We start from the raw sequence: 14,031 nt of genomic DNA, 5'->3' as shown, positions 1-14,031 counted from the left end.
GGGAAGCTTGATTTGGTCCCAGAGTCCTCACATTTTGACGATCTCTGCCTAGACATTTAAATAACCCTTGGTCAGGCCTGTTGAACAGTGCTCCAGTATGGCACTGATGGGATACGCCACACACTCCCCCTGCCCCTTGTGTCCAAGGCTGGGTAATGTTTCTTAGCACCCTGTGTTCCAGCAGCCCCTTCCACAGTGGTGCCAGGCAGGCCTGTCTCCCTTAGACTCAGGAGAAGATGGGAATGGTCACTTGGGTTCCTCTTAGGGCACACCAAAATTGAGCTGCTGAAATCTCTTCGGGTGGCTGGCAACTTGTAGAGCTCAGGATCTCAAGTTGGTCAGGGAATCAAAGGGCGAGTGTGACCAAAACTCCCTAGAGAGGACAGACTTCCACAGTGGCATGGAGAGACGCCCCTGCTGGGTTAAAATCCTCTCCCCATCCTGTCCTTAGCCCAGTTAAGATTGGCCAGCCTTATCATCTTCAGGTCCCTGCAATCCTGGCAATGGTAGTGTTACAGGAAAAACGGGTGCAAGAGGATGGTCACAGTCTCAGAGGTGTCCCTGGGATGGGTCACCAAGTGTGGGTTCTTGGCTTCTCACAGGAAATTCAAGAGCGAGTGAGCCATAGTACAGTGAAGGCAGGTTTATTCAGGGAGGTACACACTCCCTAGACAGAGTTTGGGCCACCTCAGGAGGCAGGAGGCACCACGGTACCAGGTTGTTAGTTTTTGTGGGGGGGGGGTGCAGTTTAATTTCATAGGCTAATGAGTGTGAGGATTATTCCAACTATTTGGGAGAAGGGGTGGAGACTTCCAGGAGTTGGGTCACCACCCACTTTTTGGCCTTTTATGATCGGCCTTAGAACCGTTATGGCACCTGTGGGTGTCATTTAGCATATTCTAATGTATTACGATGAGCACATGATGAGGCTCAAGGTCTACTGGAAGTCAATTTTCCACCATTTGGGGCCTAATCCGTTCTAACCACTTTATGCCCTCAGCGGCTATGTCATTCTTTTAAAGTTTGTGCCCTGCCCGCTTCTTGTCTCAGTAGTGTCAACTAAAAAAAAAAGCACAACCTAAAGGTTGGGGTTTATGTTTTATTTAGTGGACATACTGAGGCCTTCAAGCTGGGGAGGCAGCATCTTAAGTAACCCTGAGGAAACTGCTCTGAGGAGGTGGGGTGGGAGTGGGGGGAGCCAGGATATACAGGAGTTTTGAAACAAAGGGCAGGTAGTCTGAAGTCAAGAGATTACTGTTAATTAAAGAAAACCAGACATCTCAAGTTAAGGAATTTAGCACTTTTCTATGTCTGGGAAGATGCAATAGTCTGGACTTACCCAAATCATTCTTTTGATGTGCACCTCAGCTATCTGGGGCCAGTATGCTGTTTTCACATCCCAGAGTTTCCTCAGTCTGATGACTGCTAGATGGCAGGTATGCTTTGTTTCCTTCCTGAGTTCTCTCAGGGCTCCCCGTTGGGGGGTGGGGAGTGGTTGCAGTCACTGATGGCTTTGCCATCGTTTGTTTACTGACATGGCAGGCAATATCTTATTTCTCAGTAGCATCCTTGGCCCAAACTTTCCCAGGATGACTCAAAAGGGTGACAGTTACAACCTCAGGGCATCATTACTGTCATTGCTTTCTATTTCTCCCCAGTTAAAGAGGCCCCCACCCACTTGGCCTGGAGAGTCAAGGTTGGTGTGGGCCTCCAGAAAGTGACATTTTCTCACCCTAGGTCTCAAAGCTTAAGTAGGAAGTAGTCCTACCCAGGAAGGGGTGGGGAGGCGCGGGGGTGGGGCGGGAAGCTCCAGATTTCCTTAGGGGCTCCTCAGCTGTTGCCCAGCCCTGAAGAAACAGCTGGGAAGCCATTAGGGCTCCAGTAGCTAATCTGAGTCCCAGTCCCTGTTGCTTCAAACCACTCAGGTAGGACTTTTATGCTAAGCTGTAGTCTGCAAAATATCAATCAACCAAAACCAACACATACACGTATCCCTCCAAGTTCCTCTCACACCTGTGTTGACTGAAAACAAAACAAAAACAAAAAAGCACAACCTAAAAGTTGTGAGTTATGTGGGATTTTGGTTTGTTTGTTTGTTTTTTTAATCATGCCACGTGGGATTCTAGTTCTTGACCAAGGATCAAACCTGGGCCCTGGCAGTGAAAGCGCTGAGTCCTAATCACTGGACAGCCAGGGAAGTCCCTGCGAGTTATGTTTTATTGGGGACCTTACTGAGGACAATAGTCTGGGAGACAGCCTCTCAGATTGCTCTGAAGAACTCTTCCAAAGAGGTAAGGAAGGAGCAAGGATATATAGGAGTTTTTTGCTGAAAAACAAAACACATGTAGTCAAACATCAAAAGATTACTGCTAATCACAAAAGACAGACATCTCAAGTTAACGATTTCAGCACATTTCTTTGGGAAGATCCAAGAATCTGGGCTCATTGAAATGATTCCTAGATATGCATCTTAATTATCTAGGGCCAGTATCCTGTTTTTTCTCCATCCTGAATTCCACTCAGGGTGAACCATCAGGGCCTGATAGCTTGATGGCGGCAACATTCTTTTTTTCCTGAAATGGCAGGCAACATTTTTTGTCCACACCTACATACACCTGCCTCCTCCTCAGCCCTCACCCAACTGCTCCTCCAACAAGCTCACTAGGCTACAAGCCCACCTGGCAAGCCAGTAACAACCCAGCCAGGGGCCTTGTAGCAGTTTGTCTCCGCTGGGGGATTATCCACACAGAACAGTCTAGCCCAGGGGAGGCTTCTTCCACCCCGGCAGGCCACACCTGCCCACTACCCCAAAGCTCCATTCTCCATTCAAGAGCATCTTGTATATTCCAAGGACACATTTCCAAAGAGGGATCAAGGGGCAAAGGGAGGGGAGGCAGGGACGTCTCAGAACCAAAAGCGCTAACCCCAGCATCAGCAGCAGGCGCCAAAGAGTGCCCGCAGGTGAGAAGCGGGGAGGACCCGCTCCCCGACTCACGCATGCACAGAGCCACCAGTCTCCCTCCTCCCTCGGGCAAGCTTTTCTCTTGCCTGCGCAAGATCCTCCAGACCGATAGGGGACAACAAACCAATCCGCGCAAGGGTCTGGCTCCGCCGGCCTAATCCGGAAGCAGCCGCTAACCCGGAAGTGGTCGAGTTATAGGGCTCTGGAGGTGGTGGCGGCGGCAACTGCGGCTTTGGAGGCAGCTGCGACTCTAGGATGAACGCCCCTCCTGCCTTCGAGTCGTTCTTGCTCTTCGAGGGCGAGAAGAAGTAAGTGGAACCGGCCTGGTCGGGAGAGGGTCGCGGGCCCTCGACCGTCAGCGTCCGCAGATTCTGGGGCTTCTCTGCCGCGGGGGACAGACGCAGGTTTTGCTCGAGTTCCACCGAGCGGTCACACCTGAGTCTGCCAAACTTAAGACAAGTCCTAGGTGGTGGTGAGTCTCCTCATTTTGCAGATGGGGAAACCGAGGCTCAGAGAGATTAACTTTGCCAGGCGCATAGGAAGTGGTCGGTCTGTATTCGAACCCAGGGTGTCTGGCTCCAAAGTCCTTTTCCCCTGGGATCTGGTAGCCCCCCTCACTTGTCTTCTCTTCGGCCACCTTTATCTTCTTTGCTGCAGCCAGAGTGGTGGCTCTCAGACTCACACCGGATCTTCATTCGCCGGTGTAAAACCTTCAGTGACTCCTCGTTGCGTGCAGGTGAAGGGAAATGTAATCCAGCGCTCAGACAGCCTGGGCTCCACTCCTGGCTCGCCCATTTAAGGACTCTCTGCCTTTGAACAAGCGACTTAATCTGCCTGAGGCCCACTTTCCTCATCTGGGAAATGGGCTTATTACTGTATTAAGTCACAGAATTTTCTCTAAGGGGAGATTAAATTAGGTAATTTCCGTAAAGTGCTTGGTCCAGGGCTCAGCACAAAGAAGACCATCGTAAACGCTGACTTTTTCTTCTCTTTACTGCCTGGTATGCAGGGCTCTGCGGTCTAGCCCCTGCCAGCCACTTGAGTCTCCCTTGAGAGCGGTGGGTCTCAACTGGGGGCCATTTTGCAGACCCACCACCACCCCCTACTTGGGCAATGTCTGTTAACAGTTTTGGTTGTCATAAAGGGGATGCTCCTGGCATCTAGTGGGTAGAGGTACTGCTAATACCTCACAGTGTACCAGACAGCCCCCTACGAAAAAGAACTTTCTGGCCTAAAATGTCAGTGTTGCCGAGGTTGAGAAGCTCTGCTTTAGGAAGAAGGAGTAATCCAGAGTAGGTGAGGGTCCCACAGAACCAAGCATGGCTGGGTTTGGGGTATAATATAGCCACAGTGCTACCTACTCTGAGTCACAGAGGACTTTATGGGATGAAGGGACGGGGAAAGGCTTCGTGGAGGAGGTGGAACCTGAGCCTGCCTTGAAGGGCAGGGTTTAGACTCCGGGGAGGAGGGGAACCCCGGTCCCCCTGCCCCCCCACCAATCTGTCGCCTCCGCCTCTTCCGAGGATCACCATTAACAAGGACACCAAGGTACCCAATGCCTGTTTGTTCACCATCAACAAGGAAGACCACACGCTAGGAAACATCATTAAATCGTAAGTTCCAAGTCAAAGGCTTTCAGGGGTTATGTTTAATGCGGCTCTTTGAGAGGCAAAGCTCAAGTTCCAGAAGATGTTCTCAAGTCTCTGTGAGCTCTGAGAAGTCCTTCTGGGTGCTGGCTGTGGGAATTCACACATCACAGTACCTTTTCTTCAAAATGACGGTGACCAGTATCTGTTTAGGGAGCCACTTTTCTGTGTTGGCTCAGTTATCTGACTAAAGGAAGTGAGTGTGCAGTGAGCCACAGAAGAGGCCTGCTTGGGGCTCTGGGCTTACAAGCATGGAGGTGCAGTCAGGCTTGGCCACCCACCGCACCCCCATTTGTGACAGTGACCAGAGTGACACCTGGCATTCTAAGATGTATGTGCCGGAGACTGTAACTTAGTAGAATAAGGAAGGAGGGAGGAGAGAAGCTCTGCGGTCATCCGGTGCCCCGCTGGGTTCCTGATCTTGGACAGTGGGTGTTTGTACCAGTGATGGCTTGGCCACGCAGGTGCCCAGAGACTTGTCATTTAGCTGCTGAAAAGTGAGATCAGTGAAGCCATACCTTTCCCAGGTTTGCATGTTTGAGGCCGTGGCCAGGAGCCTGTCCAGTCTCCTGGTGTGAGTAGGGGGCGGGCTTGCCCACCTTCTGTCGGGATGACTCCTGCCCAGATCCACGCCGGTGGTGCACCCTGCTGCCCCTCACCCCCGCACCATGTGAGCCCAGTGTTCCCACCTGTGCCAGCCCCCAACTTAGTGCTCACACTTCAGGGAGCTGCTCTGGAGAAAACCCCCAGGTGCCCAGGGCACAGCTCACAACGCTGTCCCGCAGCCTCACGGACCAGGACCCCGTGAATGTGGACAGCAGCTGCCAGCCAGTGTTGCCCAGAGGGTTTCCGTTTCCATTTCATTAAGTGCTCAGAGCCTGGGGCTTTCTCCCCTTGCTGCCTTTATTTGCTGTACCAGATGCTCTTTGGGGGCTGGGAATGGGGCTGCTTTTTTCTGGTTTCCTCAACACTAGCTGGATTTTTACTGCCTAGGGAGGTTTCTGTGGGGGCTGTTGCAGGGTCCTTGACTTCCAATGAGGGAAGAGGTTGCTGGAAACCTTGTCTGCTAGGTAGGGTCGTTGATCCTCATGGATGTAGGTGTGTCTACGGGAGGAGGCCCCACGTGCTATATCTTCTTCAAGTGTCTGTTTTACTTGAGATTTTTGCAAGGGCTAGCAGGGTGGGGTGACAGTGACATCACACAGCACAAACAACTAAAGATAAACAGTAGCTGCATTTGCTCATAGGCCCCAAACTACAGGAGGACCCTTGATGAGAAGGCCTGGAAAGCCACAAGGGGCCAGAGCACCAAGGGCACTAGGCTCACTACCCTCCCCCACCCCGCCCCCACCCCGCCCATCCCTGTGTCTCAGGCAGCTGCTGAAGGACCCACAGGTGCTGTTTGCTGGCTACAAAGTCCCCCACCCCTTGGAGCACAAGATCATCATCCGAGTGCAGACCACACCGGACTACAGCCCCCAGGAGGCCTTCACCAATGCCATCACAGACCTCATCAGCGAGCTCTCCCTGCTGGAAGAGCGATTCCGGGTGAGGAGCTGGACATGCCGCTGGGGGTGGGGATGGGTTCCGTCTGGACACCAGCCTGTATGTCCAGAGCAGTGGTGTCCTCATGCCCAGGGGTCCCCAACCCCCGGGCCACAGACTGCTATCCGTCCGTGGCCTGTTAGGAACTGGGCCGCACGGCAGGAGGTGAGCAGTGGGGAGCGAGCGCGCGCAGCGTCCCCTGCCTCCGCCGTCCCCGTCACTCCCCATTGCTCACAGCACCGCCTGAGCCATCTCTCCCCCCAGCTCCGTGGAAAAATAGTCTTCCACGAAACTGGTCGCTGGTGCCACATAGGCTGGGGACCGCTGCTCATGCCCACACCTAGGATGACCCTTGGGTTGTTTCCTCTGATTCACTTGGTGGGGGGATGGGGGGTGGGCGCAGGTGATGACAGGAGCACCTACCACAGTGTCCAGAAGTGTGGACGCTTCCGGGGGTTATGGAGCTGAGGCCTGGGGCCTGCTGTCTGCATGCAGGGGTGGGAACCTCACCTAGTGCCCAGGCTCTCCCTGTGTGCGCTCGTGGTCCCTGTGGAAGCAAAGGGCCGTCTGCCCCGAGGTCTGTCTGTCTAGGGGGCAGCTCATTTTACTGTGGAGTCCCACCATCAAGAAGGCAAGTAGGTGTGGTCACACCTGTTCAAGCAGGGGGCTTCAAAGTCTGGATACAGTTTAAAGTGGGAAAGATCCACAGCTTGTCAGATTTCAACCTCTAAGTCATGGGCTCACCAGGAAGCACCTCTGCTCCCCGACTCCCTCCCGCCCCAGGCAGTGGGACCTGTGCTACAGAGCGTCGTGGTGTGGGTGGGGCTGGTTAGAGGGTCCCTGGGGCTGCTGGCTGCCCAGCGCCCATAACTGTTTGGGGCCTCTGGCCAAGGTCCTGGCAGCCCTTGATCAGGGAGGCTGGGGCTCTGATTCCAACATCCTTACCTGGCCATTCCAGCTCAGGGCAACACCTCTTTCCTCTCTCTCAGGTGGCCATCAAAGACAAGCAAGAAGGAATTGAATAGTGGGCTGCACCCCACCCTTCTCCAGGCACCAGGTGGACAAGAGTACTTCTTCCAGCCATGGGCCTCCTTATAGAAATTCCAGTGAGCCCCTCACCCCCAACACCAATATGTCCTGTACATAGAGCCTGTTTTACCTTCCTAATAAAGTGAGGCAGGAAAAGACCCATCTGTGGGCTGAAGCAGAGGTGACTTCACAGCAAATGGACCACTGGTTCAGTGGAGGTAGAGGACCTGTTCCAAAGCCACTTGGGGGTCTCATTTCAGGACTGGCCCAGAGACCAGATTTCTGCCTGAGAGGGTGGCAGGAACAAACTCATTCTTGAGAAAACCTGGGAACCTGGGGCTGCCAGGCGGCATCTCAAGCAGAAGGGAACTGAAAACCCATGTGCTTCCAGAAGTCTCTGCTCTCGAAGGCTCGGCTGCCAGGCCTCCTGCCTCACTCAGTGTAGGGACACCTGATGGGCCCACAAACCGCTGTCCCCAGGCTGCTTTTACACAGTAGACTTTAATAAACACATTTACCAGTAAAAAGATCCCCGTCACTACCCCAAAAGCTGAATAAGTTAAGTTGTGTCCCTGGTGCTCTGTGACAGAGGTGTTGCCCGCACAGTCAAGGCTGGCTTCTCCAGATGGCGACAATGTTGGAGTCCGTCAGTGCCGTGAGGTAGGTAAAGGTGGGGTTGGCCGCCACCATGTTCACCATAGTCCTGGTCACTGTCTGGCCCAGGGCCTGGGGCTGGGGCCACTTAAGGATCTGGAGGGAAGAGAGAGGGGGCTGGGCTCCTGCTTCCTGACACGAGCCCCTGGGCCACACCAGTCCCCGGCAAGAGACAGGAACGGGCGTGCCTACCTGCGTGGGGGCCTGCGGGGCGGCCGGCGGTGGGGGCCGCTGCGCCAGGAGGGGCCTGACGTCGTAGATCCACACGTTGCCCTCCTCGTCCCCGCAGAGCACCATCCCCTCATCTGCCAGCACAGAGGTGGGAATCTAAGGTGGGACGGAGCTCCAAGAGGTGGACGGTGGGGTGGGGCTGGTGGGTGACTCACCAGGACAGGTGCTGAGCGAGAAGTAAGCCAACTCGGTGGGCGACCACTGCAGCCGAGCCAGGACCACGACGGCCACTGTGGACCGGCTGCCCCGGCCCCGCCACGTCTGGCTCCAGCTCCACAGGCAGATGATGCCCAGGCCGCTCCCCTTGGAGGCTGTCGGGGAGAGTGAAGGACTATGCCTGGGGGCTCCTCTTTAGGCAGTTCCTGTCCCACAGCGGGGACCCCTCAGAAGCCCTTGGACCTAAACCCCAGCCCAGCGAGAAGTGACCCCAGAAGGCCCGACCAGAGCCAATCTGGGTCCCAGGAAGCTACTGTCCCCTGAGCAGGGCTCACTCACCCACAACATCCTCATTCACGAACGCCAGCCCATCCACCCTCTGTCCAGAAGCCTCAGAGCCCTCGGAGAAGACGAACTCCACTTCACACACCCTGCGGGACAGCAGGAAATGCTGGTCAGCCAGGAAGGCTGCAGGAAGAGCTGCACGTGCAAAAGCTGCTCGCTCATCAGCTACCTGCTGGGCGCTTACTATGGGCCCTGCCTTCCATCCCTGCTCCTGGAAGGGGGAGCCAGCACCTGAGCCTGCTGAGTGCTGCCACGGTCTGTGCTGGGGTGTCACTACAGTTCCCTCCTGCCACCTGCCCTACAATTCTCTCCAGGCTATTCCTGCAGTTAGGATAAAATTCCAGATCGGTGTCCCCTAGCCCAGGCAACCCTGCCACCTCAGCTGTGCCATTCCCTCCAGTTCTCCAAGCTGCGGCCAGACCTCCCTGGTCAGCCTGCTCTCCCTGCCACTGGCCCTTTGCACTTGCCTCTGTGTGAACACCTTCCCTCCCTCCCTCCCTCCCTCCGCCTACCTGACTCCCTTGAGGGCTCACGTGGGGAGCAGGAGCCTGAGGACCTGTCTATCGCCATCAGTCACCTTAGAGTCCCCATGGCCTCCCTGCTCCTCTCAGAGCACCTTATTCTTTCTTTTGTAACACATCAATCACACTTTGTGGGGTTTTAATACCTGTCTCCCCCACCAGGCTCTGGGCCCCATAAGGGCAGGGGACCTCGCCGGCTGAGCCCTGTCTCAGGCTTTCCAGGTGATCAGAGGAGCCATTAGCCATGAACTGGCCTTCTCAGGCCTTGTACGGGCCCAAACACCATCCCATTGTCCTCCACTAAGCCTGGGATGTGAGTTACTGTCCCTGCTTTGCAGATGAAGGAATCACGGACAGACGAAGGTCACACTGCCGGCGGGTGGCAGGACCTGGGCAGTGATGAGGTGATCAAGCCCGGGGAGGGAATGGACCTTGCCTCAAGAGATGGGCAGGAGGTGGGGACAGGCCACCTCTGTGAAGAGGCCCCTGAAAACAGCCTCTGTGTCTGCCCAAGGGAGGGGGCATGGTGTGGGCATCACCCCGACAGGTGTGTCTAGGGTCAGACACTTGGACTGGCAGCCACCCAGCTCCGAGGATTGGCTTTCAAGGCCTCCCCACCTCCGCTTTTGAGGCTGGTCCAGCCGCACGTCCCAGCAGCAGCAGCCGCCCTCACAGCCAGCCAGCAGGTAGGCATCCGGGCAGGAGGCGACAGGGCAGAGGCGCAGGGCGATGGAGGTGGTATCGAGTGTGAGCAGCTGGCTGCCGGCAGGTGAGAGAGGGAGGGCGTGGGCCACAGACTCAGGTGTCTGCCCACCCCAGCAGCCAGTACCCCCCACCCCGATCCCCCCAAGTCCTGCCTCAAAGCACCTGGCCTGGAATTCGTAATCGTGGTTGGGCACCCCGATGTCCCAGAGGATGATCCGCTTGTCATAGGAGGCCGCTGAGGAGGGGATGGGAGGAGAGAGGTGGCCCTGAGAAAGCCCTGCTCCCTCCTGCAGGCTGCACCCGAGGCTGCGACCATGGTCCCAAGGCAGGCAGGGAGGGCCACGACTGGGAGACAGAGGACTCCAGGGCCTACCATCCTTATCTTGTTCTAACCTAATGTGCCCATACCAGGCAGCCACGGCCTGCAGCCCTCTGCTCAGATGTTGCTCTCACCACACCCTGAGGGCCAGGGGATCCACCCAGGTCACAGACGTGGCCCAGGTTGTCAGAAACCTCCAAGGCCACAGAGCAGGTTGGGGGAAAAGACAGAATTCGAAGCCTGGTCAGCTGTCCATGAAGCCTCAATGCTCCCACCAGTCTGAGCTGACCTCGGCAGCCAGCGTGAGGCCCGCCAGCCACAGGAGCTCCCTCCCATCCCAGGGAGGAGCTCTAAGCTGCCAGGCTGCAGGGTGGGAGTGCTGAGGGAGACCCGGGGGTGCGGGGAGAGGGTCTTACTGAAGAGGTGGGTCTCGTGGGTGGGGCTAAAGCAGAGGGTGGCGATGGCCTTCTTGTGGGCCCGGATGACCCCACAGCAGAAGCCAGCCCGCACATGCAGCAGCCGGACCAGGCCCCGCAGGCCCGCAGCGGCCAGCACGCTCCAGCGCTTCTTGTGGCCTGCCTGTGTGACCACCGTCAGGGCTGTCCAGGCCACCGAGAAGAACTCCTGGGGAGGGGAGGGGAGCAGTCGCTGAGGGACAGAGTTACACATGTGCACACGCATGCAGGACTGCACCCGGAAACTGCAGCTCAGCATCAAAGGAAAAGGTCACCTGGTGAGTAGGCGGCCAAGTCTGGCCCGCGGACGCCAGCACTCCTGCCCCCAGGAGCCAAGGCTCTGCCCCCGACCCTGCAGGAGCTGAGCCCGGCACTCACCTCGCCAGGCGCCTTGTACTTGTGCAGCACGATGCCCGTCTGGCAGTCAATCACACACACGGCCTCCCCGCCGCACGTGGCCACAGTCTGGGATGTGGCCCCTGCCTGTGCTGTGTGAGGGATCAGCCTGGTGAAAGCGTTCTCTGTAAAAGTCCCCGCTGCAGTCCCTCCTCCGGGCCTTGACGACACTTTAAGCTCTCTGTCCCTCCCGATTCCCCCAGCCACCCAGGGAGCCCCCTGCCTCAGAAAGCTTGTTCTGCTTGTTCCCTGGGGCCCTCGCCCTGCTGCCCCCAAGGATGTACCCTTGTCCCAGGCTGGCTCGAAGGCGCAGGCCCAGAGCTGGGTCTCTAGGTCACGAGGGCTGTTGTTCTTGCTGTGGCACTGCAAGAAGTGCAGGGGCTCCAGCTGCAGGGCCGGCTGTGGGGGCAGAGGGGGGTCGTGGCTGCTCCAGGCCTTGCTCCCACCATCCGCCCCCTGCCACCTTGCTAACTTACCTGGCTGCCATCAGAGCCCACGGGGCTGCCTTCCACCTGGGCCAATGGGGAGGTGCACACCTGCTTGCTGGGAGAGAGGCCGAGTGGGACGTCACTGGGCCGCTTCAAGGCCACTGGTCTGGCCTGTGGAGGGGGGGGAGGGTAAGCCGAGGGCATGGTGACCATGGGCCTGTCTGCCCAGGGCTTCTTCCCTCCCCATCAGAGGCTGGACTACACCCTCCCATGGGTATGGGAGGCAAGGGGTACCAGGTCAGAGGAAACCAGCTCAAGCATAGGCGGCCAACTGCTGGGCACATTTCCAGGACACCCCATTTCCCTAATGCCTCCCTAGGCAGGAAGGGCCAGGGCAGGCCCTGGGAGCCCGGAAGCCCCACGGAACCACTCACCCCAGGCTCCTGTGTAGCTGTGGCTTTGGGGGGCCTCTCTGGGATGTCTGCCTTATGCACCTGGGTCCCACCAGAGGCCATCAGCTCCTCAGAGATCATCTGTACCTGGAATGGGCCAGGCCATCAGGAAGTTGGGTACAGTGCTGGGGGCCTCCAGCTCGTCCCCAGACGCCCAGTTAGAGGATGCTTTCCAAGTTGGGCAAGAGTCTTTCCAGCCCATAGGGATGTCTTCCCTGACCTGCTCCCACTCCCCACATCTCCTTGTGGCCAGACTTCCAGGGTAGCTCCGGCTGCGGGAGCCAGGGAGGAGCTGGAAGAACTGACGCCACAGCACAGCAGGGCGAGGACATACCCGCCACTGGGTGAAGTCGCTGAGGGACTCGGGCCCATAGCGGACATCCCTGATGGCAGACCTCACGAAGTCCGCCTGGGCCTTCTCTGCCTCCTCCTCTGGGCTCAGTGTGGCCATGAATTTCTCCCAGTGAGCTGTGACCTGGCATGTGAGAGGGACCAGATTCAGGCTCAGCCCACACCAGCTCTCCTGGACCTTCTGTGGCACCTCTGCCCCTAATCTCAGGGCCTGAGGTGTCTCAACCTCATGGCCTCCAAGAAGCCTTCCTGAACCACAGCTTTCTTGGCTGCAGGTTGCACAGAACCAAGCAACACACAGGGAAACAGTCCCTGAAGGGAGGAGTTAGTGGCCCAGGGTAAAGTCACCGTGAAAGCATCCCAGCCTCCCCTGCCAGGCCCTGCTTGCACATGCAGAGGGCAGGACCGCCAAGGAGAAGAGGCCAAGCACCACAGCCAAGTTCAAAGCAACAGGTCAGGCTAGGGCCTTAGGGCCGCTTGGGGTTGGGACAGAGAGCCCCTGTAACCCCCCTTGGTGTCCTGCAAATGTCCAATTCTGTCGCTCACTCCTCAAGGCCCCCGAGACTGCTGCCAAGCACCAGAGACACCTCCCTGCCCCTTACCCTGCTGGTCAGCTCACGGTTCAGGTTCTCCACCTGGGAGCAAGTGGAGGAAGCATCCTTGCCGTTGACCTTACGGAGCTTGGGCAGGAGGAAGGAGACTTTCAGGTTATCACTGACCTGAGGGATGAGGCAAGAGTGGCTCGGGGTCACCCCAGCCTGTGACTGAGCCCGAGCCCACGGGGTGCTGGCCCCGGGCTGTGGGGCCGCTCACTTACTGTCAAGAAGGGGTTGCCCTCCAGGCTGAGCTCCTCGAGCTGTGGGAACTGGCACAGGACAGTGACATCACCCAGCTGGTTGTTGGCGCAGCGGAGGATGCGCAGGTGGGACAGGCCCAGGTTGGCAGGCAGCGTCTCCAGTTGGTTGTTGGAAAGGTCCAGCTCTTGCAGCTGCTTCAGGCGGCTCAGGAGCTTGGGGTCCAAGTGCTCTGAGAGCAGCTTCAGCCCTGACAGGCTAGGGAGAGCGGCAGACAGGGACGGCTCAGGGGGCAAGCAGGCCTCCCATCCCACACCCATGGCAGCCCAGGTTGCCTCCCAAGGCTTCTTCACGGGGCATTTCTTGTGCAGGTACAGTGATCCCCAACACCCCCCAACACACACACACACACACATCCTCAACACCCCCCAACACAAACACACACACACACACACACACACACACACACACTCTCTTCACTCTCTTAACTACTAGAACCTGGGGCAGCTGGCCCCCCCAGGATGCTTTTCCTGATCCTCTAGCGGCTGTAGTTCTCTCCACAGGTTGCTCTATAGTCTTTGTGCAAGACTGTCTCTCTAGAAGCCCGGGCCCTCTTCTGGGGTAATGCTGCTCTGGGCCTACCGGACCCATCTCGTAAGGAGAGGAAGGCTTTTGTCCCGAAGGATTAAAGGCTCTGTCGAACTGACAGGGTGATAACGGGGGCAGGCAGGGAGAGAGGAAGGGTTCCAGGCTTTCTTCCCGACCGCCCGCCAACCCAGGCCCTGATGGCGGACGGTGTGGCCCCCGGCCCTTACTCCAGGCTCCGGATCTTCCCCAGCCGGTCGCTCTTGGGTCGCCCCCGCTGGATCAGCAGCCGCGCCGAGAGGGGGCCCATGTCGAGGAGGCGCGGCCCGCGGGGCCCGATCGGCGGCACGGGAATCCGGTGCTGGCGCCAGCAGTTGTCCGAGTCCAGGAGGTGGCGCCGCGCGAATCCGTTCGTGGCGACGACCGGAAGGAAGCGGCCCCGCGGACCGCGCGCCCT

General features: G+C 57.6%; 2 protein-coding genes across 2 annotated transcripts; one reads left to right on the top strand and one right to left on the bottom strand.

Annotated features, from left to right (window-relative positions):
- The first annotated feature begins 3,116 nt into the window (after positions 1 to 3,116).
- POLR2J (RNA polymerase II subunit J) lies at positions 3,117 to 7,337 on the top strand. Its single transcript, XM_057748839.1, has 4 exons — positions 3,117 to 3,270; positions 4,486 to 4,575; positions 5,982 to 6,156; positions 7,143 to 7,337. The coding sequence occupies exons 1-4, from the start codon at positions 3,218 to 3,220 to the stop codon at positions 7,176 to 7,178; spliced, it is 354 nt and encodes a 117-aa protein (XP_057604822.1). The 5' UTR covers positions 3,117 to 3,217; the 3' UTR covers positions 7,179 to 7,337.
- Positions 7,338 to 7,664: 327 nt separating this feature from the next.
- On the bottom strand, positions 7,665 to 14,030 carry LRWD1 (leucine rich repeats and WD repeat domain containing 1). The gene is made up of 15 exons (XM_057748832.1): positions 13,805 to 14,030; positions 13,013 to 13,247; positions 12,798 to 12,914; positions 12,179 to 12,319; positions 11,827 to 11,931; positions 11,441 to 11,563; positions 11,249 to 11,363; positions 10,947 to 11,056; positions 10,530 to 10,737; positions 9,957 to 10,029; positions 9,708 to 9,848; positions 8,563 to 8,654; positions 8,223 to 8,378; positions 8,029 to 8,141; positions 7,665 to 7,932 (listed from the first exon to the last, which is right to left on the bottom strand). The coding sequence occupies exons 1-15, from the start codon at positions 13,882 to 13,884 to the stop codon at positions 7,789 to 7,791; spliced, it is 1,953 nt and encodes a 650-aa protein (XP_057604815.1). The 5' UTR covers positions 13,885 to 14,030; the 3' UTR covers positions 7,665 to 7,788.
- Position 14,031: the final 1 nt, after the last annotated feature.

Source organism: Hippopotamus amphibius, chromosome 9 (assembly GCF_030028045.1).
Source record: "Hippopotamus amphibius kiboko isolate mHipAmp2 chromosome 9, mHipAmp2.hap2, whole genome shotgun sequence".
In the NCBI taxonomy this organism is placed as follows: Eukaryota; Metazoa; Chordata; class Mammalia; order Artiodactyla; family Hippopotamidae; genus Hippopotamus; species Hippopotamus amphibius.
Note: the sequence above shows the minus strand (reverse complement) of the source record. Positions and strands in the feature narration are given on the sequence as shown.